The 13,384-nt window shown below is 26.7% G+C and overlaps 3 protein-coding genes across 5 annotated transcripts in view; 1 reads left to right on the top strand and 2 right to left on the bottom strand.

Moving 5' to 3' along the window:
• Positions 1 to 1,524, top strand: part of LOC122504753 (trehalase-like) — a 44,205-nt gene extending 42,681 nt beyond the window's left edge. For all 3 annotated transcript variants that reach the window (XM_043615986.1, XM_043615988.1, XM_043615987.1), the window contains exons 9-10: positions 537 to 710; positions 911 to 1,524. In XM_043615986.1, coding sequence (XP_043471921.1) covers positions 537 to 707 — 171 coding nt within the window. In that variant the 3' untranslated portion in view covers positions 708 to 710; positions 911 to 1,524. The remainder of the gene's footprint in view (positions 1 to 536; positions 711 to 910) is intronic.
• Positions 1,007 to 3,939, bottom strand: LOC122504754 (B9 domain-containing protein 1). The gene is made up of 5 exons (XM_043615989.1): positions 3,619 to 3,939; positions 3,320 to 3,431; positions 2,242 to 2,350; positions 2,028 to 2,146; positions 1,007 to 1,746 (listed from the first exon to the last, which is right to left on the bottom strand). The coding sequence occupies exons 1-5, from the start codon at positions 3,742 to 3,744 to the stop codon at positions 1,643 to 1,645; spliced, it is 570 nt and encodes a 189-aa protein (XP_043471924.1). The 5' UTR covers positions 3,745 to 3,939; the 3' UTR covers positions 1,007 to 1,642.
• A 292-nt stretch (positions 3,940 to 4,231) lies between these two features.
• Positions 4,232 to 13,012, bottom strand: LOC122504756 (probable aconitate hydratase, mitochondrial). Its single transcript, XM_043615991.1, has 9 exons — positions 12,841 to 13,012; positions 11,225 to 11,379; positions 10,975 to 11,141; positions 9,183 to 9,938; positions 8,887 to 9,089; positions 8,107 to 8,395; positions 7,510 to 7,783; positions 5,281 to 5,629; positions 4,232 to 5,176 (listed from the first exon to the last, which is right to left on the bottom strand). Exons 1-9 carry the CDS (start codon positions 12,871 to 12,873, stop codon positions 5,036 to 5,038), a joined length of 2,367 nt encoding a protein of 788 aa, XP_043471926.1. The 5' UTR covers positions 12,874 to 13,012; the 3' UTR covers positions 4,232 to 5,035.
• Positions 13,013 to 13,384: the final 372 nt, after the last annotated feature.

The raw sequence follows: 13,384 nt of genomic DNA, 5'->3' as shown, positions 1-13,384 counted from the left end.
GCAATTATAATAATTTAAAAAAAATAAGAATTTAATTTAATTTTTAATCCATTGATTGATTGTGAAATAAAAATTGGTTCAATCATAAATTAAAAAATTTTTATTAAATCGAGAATCGTGCTGCTTAAATTTTTTAAGATTAATGAAAAAAAATATGACAGTTTTCAGAGATAAAATAAAAATTTCACAGAAAATTTGAATAATCGATACATTTTAGAAAAAAAAAATTTGTAACAAAATTCTTGTAAAATTAAGAATTGTAAAAAATTCTATTTTATCTTTTATTTCGAAATAAATTTCTTGACAATAGAGAAATTTTGCTAATAAAAAAGCAATTTTTCCCTGTGAACGAATTTCATGATAAAAATCTCTTGGAGTTGAAACAGAAATTTCTTGGATTAAATTCAAAATTCTTTTTCAAGATATAGTATATAGAAAGTCGGCAGTATTTTTTATACGAAAAGAATATTAATTATAAATAAAATTTATTGTATTTTTGATATATTTTTTATGTTAAAAAATTTTTTTCGTTTCAGTACGATGCAGTTAAACCCGGATTTTACGGTGGAGGAGGAGAATATGTAGTTCAATCAGGCTTTGGATGGACGAACGGAGTTATATTTGAATTATTAGATATTTATTGCACTGCTACTTCCGATGACAATGTTAAGGTGCCAAATGTAAAATGTAGACCGATACCAGCTTAAACGGTAATTAATCGTTTAATGAAAAAAAACGTACAATATTTAAATAAAATCAATCTCTCATTCTAAAAAAGAAAAATGGAAAATAATAAAACGAAACTAAATTATAGTTATTAAAATTAGATTATATTTTCGTTTTATTATTTTTGGAGTTGATTTACAATTTATAAAGTTCAGAAATTAATTTAGTTCTCTTGTACTTCCAGAATATTTCCGGATAACACACATTCAGAGGCTCAATTGATATCATTTTAATTATGTGCTCAACAGTTTATTTACAAATTATATTAAATTTCATTTCAAGAAAATAATTGCCGACAATTTTGATGCTTTAGCAAATATTTCATACCTATAATTATTAATTTAAAATATTAACGACGTCAAAAGGTATTTTTTTTCGATAAATGCTTTTTGATCGAAATATGATATTTAATTTTAGATCAATTAATTAACGTACGATATTATGAATAGTTGACAATAATTGTGAATGTCTCTATTTATGGTAAATATGGTATTTGTGAATATACAATTCTTCTTAAAAGAAAAATGAAAACTGGTTTTTCATAATAGTCGTTGACGACTATAATATGAATTTTCTTCTATTTTTGCTTGAAAATAATTATATTCGCGGTCCTGCGGCAAAAATAGATTTATAAACAGATATATTTATAGAAATTATATCACAATATAAGTATTTTTTCCATTAAGCGGTATAAAAGTGTTACGTTATTTTTATAACTCTACTGTGATACCACTTTTATGTAAATCGAGTCAATTGTTACAGTGTATTAAATAAATTACTTAATTTGTAGAAAAGTAATTTCTAAATAGATTCATTTTATCTTTTCTTGTTTTTAGACAATTTTATTTTGTTTTACATTAAAAAAAAATGTTATACAGGAAGAAATTGGATTTATTCGTTAGTGATAATTCATCTATTACCTATTTCTCTTTTCACCATTATCGTAACCCAATTTGAAAAAGTCCTTTAACATGACGTTAAACGAAACAGCAAGTGATCCTTGAACTTTCATTCGTGTCACTGAAATTAAAAAAAAGTCTTTTTTCCTCTTTATTTACATACATCGAATGGTTGAAATATTCCACAAAAGGAAATTTCTTAAATTGTAAATTTTCCTTTTTATCTCAAATATAAAATCGTCAAGTTTCATTTTCCAAAAAATAAACATAAAAAAAGTGTTGAATACTTGAAAAAATCCCTCTTTTCTTTCTTGTCATATTCCTAGTTTCTAAATTTTTTCCCTCCCTTTTAAATGAACTTTTTTAAAGAGCAAAAAAGGAAACAAAAATTTATTCTCTTACATTCACGACCATCACCGCCAGCCAGTATCGAAGGATCAATCAATTCCGGTCTTCTTCCGGTTAACCAAGCCAAAAATTGCTGAGCAACTGAAGATGATTCGACAACATAAATTGGCACCCTATCAAAAACAAAAAAAAAAGTGAACAAAAAATAAAATAAAGAATTCAATTAAATGCTTCGACAATGTGAAACAGTGAAAATAAATTCACGTACTTTTTATCGTGTCGACCCGCAGTTAACGGCACATGACAGACTCCATATCCTCTAGTTACATCGTGTCCAAAAAGATCCAATCCATACATCGATAAAATTAATTGTGGCCCTGCAAGCAATTTTCACAGCCAATCAATTGAAATAACAAGTTGGGGAGAAAAAGAATTTCTTCACTGATCCAAATATTTTTAATGATTGCATTTTGGACTTTTTCCATAAATTATTAATGAGTATAATGAGTATTTCTCAATCTTTTTATTGTAAATTTTTTCTCTTTTTTTGTACCACTTGTGATTATTATAAAAAATGAATATTAAATACTATTTCTCAATATATTTTCTCAAAATTAAAATATAAAATAAATTTATTTATTTATTGATTCAATTTATTTATTTAATCAACTTATTGATTCAATTATTTTCATAAATAATAACATTCTTCGGAAGAATTCAATTGTTTTTATAAATAGTAAAATTCTTTGCTACAATTCTATTATTTTTATAAATAGGTAGTAAAATTCTTTGCTGCAATTCTATTTTTGTCAATACATAATTTTAAATAAATTTCACGAAAAGTTTCAATTATTTTCTAAAATTATTATTAAAATTTTTCGAAAGAATTCAAGTATATTCTCAAATTTTAATAAATTTTCCGAAACAATTCAATTATTTTCGAATATTTTAAAGAATTCAAATATTTTTAATTATTTTCAAAAATTTTAATAAAATTTCTCTAAAGAATTTAATTTTTTTTTAAAAATGTTTATAAACTTCTTCGAAACAATTGAATTATTTTCAAATGTTTTGATAAAATTCTTTATAAGAATTAAATTGTTTCCTATACAATTTTAATTGAATTCCTCAAAAGAATTAAATTATTTTCAAATATTATAAATATTTTTCAAAATAATTCATATAGATTTACTGATTCAATTTATTCATTCAATTTAATAAAATGTTTCGATATTAAAAATATACGTATCAATTTTTAACAAAAATAGTTTAAATTTCAAACTTCTTTCACTGTAATTTATTAATTTATTTGAAAATAACTTTAATTAAGAAAATGATGAACTTACATCCGTGTGGATTTGTGCTTTTGAAAGCAATATTCAAAGGGAAGTTCCAAACCGCTAAATGTCGAGCATCATTACTGCATTTACTCATCTGAGTTAAACCTTCCTCGACACCCTTAAATTAAATGACTTTATGAAAATATTCTAAAAAAAGAGACTTGATACTTCCATAAGTAATACATTTTTCAAAAAAATATCTATTTTTAAAACTATTTAATTTAAATTAAATTTTTTTTTTACTCTAAAAAATAAATTTTATTATAGGTATTTTTAAATAAAATTAATTAATTTAAATTTCTTACGCCAACGACAGTCCACTCTGGACCATAGTGATATTCATACTTGCAGAATAAATTATCAGCATCATAAAACTCGGCGAACTCGATGGCACCGGTTACAGTAATAAAAAATTCACCTTCAACAGACATGAAAACTTGGAAAAATTAACATTAAATAATTCCTCAGTAATTTACGACAATTATCACTGTATTAAAAGAATTGTAAATTAATTTTTTTTTATTTAATAATAGATAATTGTGCAAAACAATGTATTGTAAACACTGTAGAGTTAATAATCCACTGTTTTCATTTTTTTGTGATTACCACGAACACTCGACGTTGTCAAGGAAACGCCGATTGTCATGGAAACCACTCAACTGCAACAGTTCAACATCAACATTCAAATCTTTTTGTTCCGAAAAAGTTAATTAAGCAACAATTTTCTCTTTTTAATTAGGTAGTAAATAATTTCTTTGTACGCGTATTTTTTATTTCTGCGCGCATTTTTATTTTAAAGAAATTTTATATACTAGTGAAAAACTTTTTTTGTAGACTTTTCCTTTCTTTTGATTAAAAATTTTTTTTAAAAAATGAAGAAAATATTGAATTGACAGGTCAAGAAATAAAAGTACCGTGAACTTTTTACACTTTCTTTATTCGTGTAAATACTCCAGTTGAATTGATGGAAGTAAATTAATCAACTTGATAGAAATTAATCGTCACTCCAAAGCGTTGTTATTATTATACTCTGATTTTTTTTATCAGAGATTTTATAAATATTCGTCATATATAATTCATTGTGAACAATATGTACATGATTTTCAAAATAGAAAGAAAATAATAATAACTTGACAGATATTCAGCGAAGAATACACTCCTTTTTTTCAAATATCAGCGATCGGGGCGTACACGATTTTAATAAAAAAGAAATCGCTGATTTAAAAAATTTGCGAGATTCTCCGCTGCATTCACTTGCAAAGAATGATGGATTAATCACTATTGTCAATAGGAGACAATATTATTGTCTATACAATAAGCAATACTATTTAGATTCACTTATAAAATTATTTGACTCGAGGCAATTCATCATTCGACAATCATTCTTATATATTAAAGAATTTAGAAAGAAAAAATTTTCCAATTATTGAAAAATTCGGAAAAATGTATCAAAATCTTTCAAATAAATTCGAATAATTTTTTCTTAAATTGTGATCAATTATTTCAATCGACATGGACTGAAATATTCTAATTCAAAAATTACAATTTTTAATTACTTTCAGTGATATTCTAAGAATATTTCACGTTTTTTTTCGTCGAAATTCAATCTATCAGAGAACATCGAATTAGTTGTGCCGCTTTACTCTAATTCATTTAATTTACTATATTTGCACTGCAATGATTTTCGAAACTTTGTCTTCGTTTTAAAAATGTTTCTTACTTTTACTTTCCTCCTGCGATCTCCTTCATACGATTCAATGCCGATCCAGCTTTGAACCACGTGATTTGCTGTTCATTCAATGTGTGATTGAGTGTGATCTTGTCAACTTTGCCATCCTTGTGTTTGATTTCCGCCTGAACGGACTGCAGATAAAAATTGTTAATTAAAATCTCGATTAATGAAGAATAAGCAATAAATTTAATGAATTAAAGAAATACGAGTTTTTGATGTAAGTTTGTAAAGTTACCTTTCCAGGAGCGATGGAACTGAGACCCAGTAAACTGATTTTATCAGTGGGTTGAATTTTGTCGTAATCACTCGCATTAGCGAAGGTTAAAGGCAAGACACCCTGTTTCTTGAGATTTGTTTCGTGAATTCGGGCAAAGCTCTTGACAATGATTGCTCGGCCGCCAAGATGACGAGGTTCCAATGCAGCGTGCTCCCGGGATGAACCTTCGCCGTAATTTTCATCACCAACCGCCACCCACCTTACTCCATTTTTCTTATAATATCGAGCTACATCAGGTACTGCGCCCCAATCTCCGGTCAATTGATTTTTAATTTTGTTCATTTCTCCATTTTCTGAATTAACAGCTCTGTAAAGGCAAAATTAAAAACATTTAATACACAGCTCTCGGGTCTGCTTTAAGAAAAAAAAAAAAATGTTTTAGTCGATTCACACTACGAAAAAAGCCGAAAAAATCTCTTATTTCAATTTCGGATTATCACAAAAATTATATTTTGGATTTTATTGAATATTTCTTAATTTTCAGAAAAGTTTATAACTTTTTCCAATAACTCTTCCAGTATTCAATTATTTTCCTGAAATTTTAACCAAAAAGCTCCTCTAAATCAATTACTTTTAATAATTTTCAGAAAGTTATTCAATAATTAAAATGATTAAAAATTCAAATCTTCGAAAATTTTGAATTTAAAACCTTTTATAATTATTTCTTAAAATTTCTTCCTTAATTCCTCCAATATTCAATTATTTTCTTGTATTTTAAACTGAAATTCTTCTCTAAATCAATTATTTTTTTTTAAATTTTCAGGAAAGTTCTTTGATAATTGAATTATTCAAAAAAGAAGAAGAAAGTTCACTTAAAGAAAAATTTAAATTCAATTTCACAAAATTTCAATTTTTCGAAAAATTTTCAAGTAAATAAAAAAATTAAACTAGTTTTGAAAAGATTTCAATTAAAATTTTTGAAGTAACCAAATTGTTCAAAATTTTTACCGAAAATTAAAAAACTACAATTTAAAGCCTTTTGAAATTTAATTATTTCTGAAAAATATCTTCTATAACTCCTTCAATATTCAATTATTTTCTAGAATTTTGAACTAAAATTCTTCTTTAAATGAATTATTTTTTAAAATAATTTTCAGGAAAGTTCTTTGATAATTAAATTATTCAAAAAGAAAGAGAAAATTCAATTAAAATAAAATTTTTAATTCAATTTCACAAAAATTCAATTTTTTTAAAATTTTTCAAGTGGATAAAAAAATTAAACTAGTTTCAAAAAATTTTAATTAAATTTTTTTAAAAATATAAGTTCTTCAGAATTTTTAATAAAAATTATTCCAAATTCAAATCTTTAAAAATTTCATTTTAAAGCCTTTTTAAATTTAATTATTTCTGAAAATTTCTTCTATAAATCCTCCAATATTCAATTCTTTTCTAGAATTTTAAACTAAAATTCTTTTCTAAATCAATTATTTTTAAAAATTTTCAGTCAGTTCTTTGAAAATTAAATTATTCTAAGGAGAAGAAGAAACTTCACTTAGAATAAAATTTTAAATACAATTGTGTTGAATTATATTTCACTAAATTTCAATTATCCGAAAATTTTCCAAATAATTTTATATTCAAAAATTCAACTAATTTTAAAAAATTTCAATAACATTTTTCAAAAAACTGAATTGTTGACAATTTTGAATTATAATTGTTTCTAAAAATTTTTATTAATAACTTTTACAAAATTCAATTCTATTCCACAATATTTAATTAAAATTTTTCTCTAAATTAATTATTTTGAATAATTTTCAGATAGTTCTTCGTGAATTTAATATTTTAAACACCAAAATTCAATTTTTTATAAAAATCGCAATTGGAACTCTTTTTGGTTCTTTTTGTTAAACTGTTGAGGTGAAAAAAAATTCAATGTCTGTTTCATTAAAAAAATAAATAAATACAACAAATGTAAAAGTGGTACTGTTGTTTTAAAAAAATGTGAAGGAAAAGTCGAAGTAGTCGCATTTTATTAAAATAAATCGAAAAAAGTCGAAATCTGAATACGCAAAATAATAAATTTAACCTAATTTATATATAGTTTTTGCAAAATTGAAATTGTAAATAGTAAATTTTTAAACTGTGAAATTGTAAGTTGTTAAATTGTAAAATTGCAAAATTGTCAATTTAATTCTAAATAGTGAAATTAAATTCTAAATAATTTTAAATTTAAAAAAAAAATCTTACCCAATGAACATATTGTTGGAAATATTGTCCAAGTGACCACGATATTTGAGCCATGGACCAGCTGCGGAAATATGATCAGTGGTGCACTTTCCTTTAACCTTGATGAGAACTGTCAAATCTGTGAGATCTTTGCCATCCCATTTCTCGAAGGGAGCGAGAAGTTGCAAGCGTTGGGAACCGGGATCCACATCAACCCTTACTTTCGTGCCGTCAGCAGGTGGTGAATCGTATGTATCCATTCCAGGGTCGAAACCACGACTCGGTAATTCATCACCTTCAAATAAATTTATTTCACAATTAATTCACTGAAATTGTAAAACCCCTTTTACTATTTACTCCCCAGAAAATAGCAAATTGAGAAAATTAAATTCTAAGTTATGAGAATTGTGACGCGTTCCTAAGAAATAAAATTGTTTCCTAAGAAAGTAATTCCATCTCTTTCTGTATTTTTACTCCAAAAATTATTTAAAAAACCTAAATTTGATTGCTTCTTAAGTACCTTTCTTTGGAGCGCGTCACAGATTATTAAATTCAAAGTTATGAAAAAATTAAATTCAAAATCAAGAGAAAATTAAACTCGAAGTAAAGAATAATTACCGTAGGGACTGTCGAGCAAAAATTCCTTGCCGTCCTTGCCCTTCAATCGATCCTTTGTTGGATTAAAGTCCAATCGTCCGGCAATTGACATAGCCGTGACCAATTCAGGACTGGTGACGAAAGCGTGAGTAGCAGGATTCGCGTCATTTCTACCAGTGAAATTACGATTGTACGAAGTGACAATTGTGTTCTTGTCACCTTTCTTAACATCTTGTCGATCCCATTGACCAATGCATGGACCACAAGCATTGGCAAGAACAGTGCCGCCAAATTGCCGAAGTGTTTCCGCCTATTCGATAAAAAATATTATACTTGATTTTCGAATACAAAATACATCTTTGTGTGAAGATCACATAATAGAATCTATAGATTCTATTATGATATCATATATGATATCATAAATAATGTAAACATTAGTTATAAAATATTCTATTCTATTTGTTCTGTTCTTTTTTAACAAATTCTGGGTTGTCACAATTTTCAGTTTATCAATTTCCCTGACATTTTCCTTACAATTTTCTGACATTAAAATTATTTTGCCTGACAAAATTCTTTTTACAGGAAAATATGAAAGTTTACGGTTAAAAATAGATATAAGTTGAATTTTATACCAAAAAAATGTGGTATTTTTTTGCAATATTTTGAAGAAAAGTTGAAAAAGTCGCAATTTTTGAAAATAAGTCGAAAAAAGTCTCAATTTCCCTGACAAAAATTTTTTTTTCCTGTCATTTTATTGACATGTGGCTACGCTGAAATTCGAAAATTAAATAAATTACTTACAATTCCATCGCGTTCGATTGTGGCGCGAATTTGCTCCGATCCAGGTGTCACATTGAAAGCGGCTTTGGCCGTTAATCCATGTTTCAACGCCTGTTTCGCTATGTTGGCACAGCGACCCATGTCTTCGTAAGAACTATTGGTGCACGAACCGATCAGACCTACTTTGATTTCATTGGGCCATCCTTCTTTCTTGGCAGTTGCGCCTGCGAAAACAATTGTAAGAATTATGATTTTGTTCATTTCTTTCTTTTCTTTTGCATTTAAATTGATTAAAATCAAAAAAAGAACAAAATTACCGAGTTTAGAAATGGGATGAGCGAGATCAGGCGTGAAAGGTCCATTAACATGCGGCTCAAGTGTCGAGAGATCGAGTTCAATAACCTGATCGTATTTCGCATTTGGATCGGCTGTCAACAATGACGATCTAAAACTATCAGCAGCAGATGCAATGTCACTTCTTCCAGTTGATTTCAAATAAGTTTTCATGCGATCATTATAGGGGAATACAGAGGTAGTGGCACCAATTTCAGCGCCCATGTTGCAAATAGTAGCCATGCCAGTGCAACTAATACTGTCAACACCGGGACCAAAGTACTCGACAATAGCGCCAGTGCCGCCCTTGACAGTGAGAATTCCCGCGACCTTGAGAATTATATCCTTCGGACTGGTCCAACCTTTAAGTTCACCAGTTAATTTCACGCCAATAACATTTGGACATTTCAATTCCCAGGGGATGTTCGCCATTACATCAACAGCGTCAGCACCACCAACACCAATGCACAATCCACCTAAACCGCCTCCGTTCGGTGTATGCGAATCCGTACCAATCATCAGCAATCCTGGGAATGCGTAGTTTTCCAAAATAATCTGATGAATAATTCCCGAGCCGGGATTCCAGAATCCAACACCATATTTAGCACCTGCGGTCTTTAGGAAATTGTAGACTTCTTTGTTCACTTCCTTTGCACGAGCCAAATCCTTGTCGCCACCAATTTGCGCTTCGATCAAGTGATCGCAGTGAATTGTCGATGGAACGGCGACTTTTGGTAATCCTGGAATTTCAAAACAAGAGATTAAGTCAATAACTTCTTTGAATCTTTGTAAAACTTTTAATTCCCATAATAATAATATTAAATATTAATAATTAATTATTTAATAATATTAAATCTTGATTGCACCCAGAAAAAAGACATATTTGACTGAAAGCAGGCTTTGCACTCGATAACTAATTTTAGAACAGTAATAAAAAGTAGCTTTAAAATCGAAAAAAAACTAGTAAAAAGTAACCAACGAAAAATAAAATTTGACAACTTAAGAAGCTCATTTTAGTCGATTCACAAAAAATTTGATTTTTTTCAGTATTTCCTAATTTTTAAAAATAATTTACGAGAATGTAACTATCATCGAAAAATTTTAATTATAATTTTTTAAAAGACTAATTTTTTGTTCACAATTCTATTACAATTTTTGAAAATAATTAAATTCTTTTGAGAAATTTTCTAAAAATTCTACTAAAAATAATTGAAATCATGTCGTTTCGAGAAATTTTGTAGAAATTTTAATGAAAATAATTAAATTTTTAAGAAGAATTACATTAAAATTTTAGAAAATAATTTAACTCTTTTGAGAAATTTTATAAAAATTCTACTGAAATTAATTGAAATCATGAGAAAAAATTATTTATTTGTAAAAATAATTGAAATCTTTTGAGAAATTTTATTAAAATTATATTGAAAATAATTGAATTCCTGAGAAGAATAAAATTGTGTTATTTACCCAAAAATAATAGAATTTTTCGAAGAATTTTATTAAAATTCTAGAAAATAATTGAATGTTTTCTTGAAATTTTATTAAAATTCTATTAAAAGAAGATATCTTTGACTCAAAGTCTATTTAAACTTTTATTGATTCCAAATAAATTTTATTTGGTTCCAATGAAAATTCTTAATATAAATTAATAGACTCTGAGATAAATATTTTATTGAACTCAAATAAATTATATTTGGTTTAAATAAAATTTCTCTCTCTCTCTCTCTCTCTCTGTATTTGCCAATAAAATTAATTAGAAGATTGTTTGCATTTCATTACCTGAACTAATAAATTGGAGCATGGCCATTTGCGCTGTGGCATCTTGCATAGCTACACGATCAGGTCGCAATCTTAGATAACTTGTTCCTCGTTGGATGTCTTGTTTACTGGGTTCATCGATATGAGAATAGAGAACTTTCTCTGATAGTGTTAATGGCCGGTTGAGTCTAAAAATTAATATAAATTAATTAATACTTATGGATGAGAAATTAAAAATCATCAAACGAAAATATTAAAAATAATTTCTTACCGTTTTTTCACTACTTGTAAATTTGAATCCAACTTTTCGTATGGAAGGTAGTTGGAACTGTCGAATTTGCTCATTGCCACCTTTGCAGCAGCAAAGGAAAGAGGACTCGCGTGGAAACATCTTTGCTGAATTTCACCAGCGAATCCACCTAATTTCTGTAACAATATTTTTGTAAATTATTCATTACCTTGTATTTATTTATTATGTACATTATATTTACTATCTTATTTTTATTTATATTCTTTAATATCTTCCATTTATTATATTATTTATTACGTAATACAGATTCTTCGAAACTCAAAAGTATTCGAGTACAACAAGCAGATCATTAAATAAATTAGGTCATAAAAATAATTGCAAATACGTAGAATACACGTAAAAAGCTAATATTAATTTTAAAACATACGACTTAAAATTTTATTTCCTATAAAAACAGTATTGAGAAATTAATTTGTGAAATAAAAAGAGCCAAGTACGTGAATTATTTTTTTCGATAATCACAACCTAACTCAAAATGTTATTGAACTTGGCAATAAACTCACTGTCTGCAAATTTATTGAACCTTTGACAATAATCTATTATTAATGTACTCGAATATATAAGTATATATCAGAAAGAGAACTAGAAATACATTTTGGCATCGGGAACTTGAAACCAAAAGTCCTGCGTTAAAAATAGATACAATAGTCTTAATAATTTTGCAAAATAAAAAAAAAATTCATTTCAATAATCTTATAAATTTGCCGATTGAATGAGAGTAGATAAGATAAAGAATTTTATAAATATGCTTGCTTTGCATGTTTATACAATATGATACGAAATTATATTTGATTACGTTAAGTATATCTATGTTTTAATTACTTCAGTAGATCTAACCTGAAAACATATGCGGTTAATTATAAGTTTATAATAAAAATGAAAAACAATTTTTTTTATGTTTTACATTTAAATATTCTCCTTTACTAGTAGGATTACAATTTTGAGAAAAAAAGAATGCAAATAACTTTGTCCATTATGGGACATGCGCGTAATACTAAAACATAACCTCGAAAATGATTGTATATGTTTGCTCCTCATTAATTATATAACTCGAAAATGGAACATGAGCTTGTTAATAAATTTTCGCTTACAGAATTTATTTATACACAATGTTTGATAAAGTACATTGTTAAATTATCATTTCAATTCATAATAACTAATAAGAAGTCAAAAAACGTTTAGTTAGCTTTGACAGTTTGACGTTTCTGGAAAAAAATGTTCTTTTTGTATCAAATGAAATAAATCACGTGAATAAGAATATAAATTTCTTTCCAAATTTGTTTACTTTAAAAATTAGACTACATTGTTCAAATATTTAAACGAATTTCACGATACAGCTCGTAATTGTGACATTACGTATTGTGGTTATTTCTGTAAAAATCGGGGACAGTCAAAAAATATTTATTTATATCTTCTGTTTGAAGGACGTAGAATAGAAAACTATTTGGATGAAAAAAGAAAAGAAAAAAAGATTTTCGTAAGTAAAAATCTAAAATTATTGTCAAGTTTTTAAAGGGTCATTGGGGGTCAAGTGACATTTATAACTGAGAAATATATTGAAATAAACAAATGCTTACCTGCACATGTAAAATTCGAGTGCAGTACGACATTGTCGCTTTAGAGGTTTTCCTTAATGTCGTAATTTGTTTATAAAATAGTTGAAAAAAAACAACTTTATAAATCTCTTTTGTGGCAGTCCTTCTTAAACCGGCCACTAGAGAACTGATGATAACTGATAACTGATTCGAATGCCCCCTTCTTCTCCCATCAGTCAATGTTAAACGGTCAGGCATGCGCGATAATCAAATTTTTATCCGACATCTTCATTGGAAAATAAGAACTATTTGCTTTTTTGGTGTCAATAAAACAGACTCGCGCGAATATTTAAAAAAATTTGTTTTGACGTATTATTGTCAGAACAATTTTTTTTTATTATTTATATTATTGCTTTTAATTCTTATTAGTATTTTTTAATTATTGTTAGTATTGCTTATAATTATTAGTATTTTTTAATTTTATAATTATTAGTATTTTTCAATTTTATAATTATTCTTAGTATTTTTTATAATTTTTATTAACATTTTTTAATTATTATTATTTCTTATAATTATTATTAGCATT

Source organism: Leptopilina heterotoma, unplaced genomic scaffold, assembly GCF_015476425.1.
Source record: "Leptopilina heterotoma isolate Lh14 unplaced genomic scaffold, ASM1547642v1 Lhet_313, whole genome shotgun sequence".
Lineage (NCBI taxonomy): Eukaryota > Metazoa > Arthropoda > Insecta > Hymenoptera > Figitidae > Leptopilina > Leptopilina heterotoma.
Note: the sequence above shows the minus strand (reverse complement) of the source record. Positions and strands in the feature narration are given on the sequence as shown.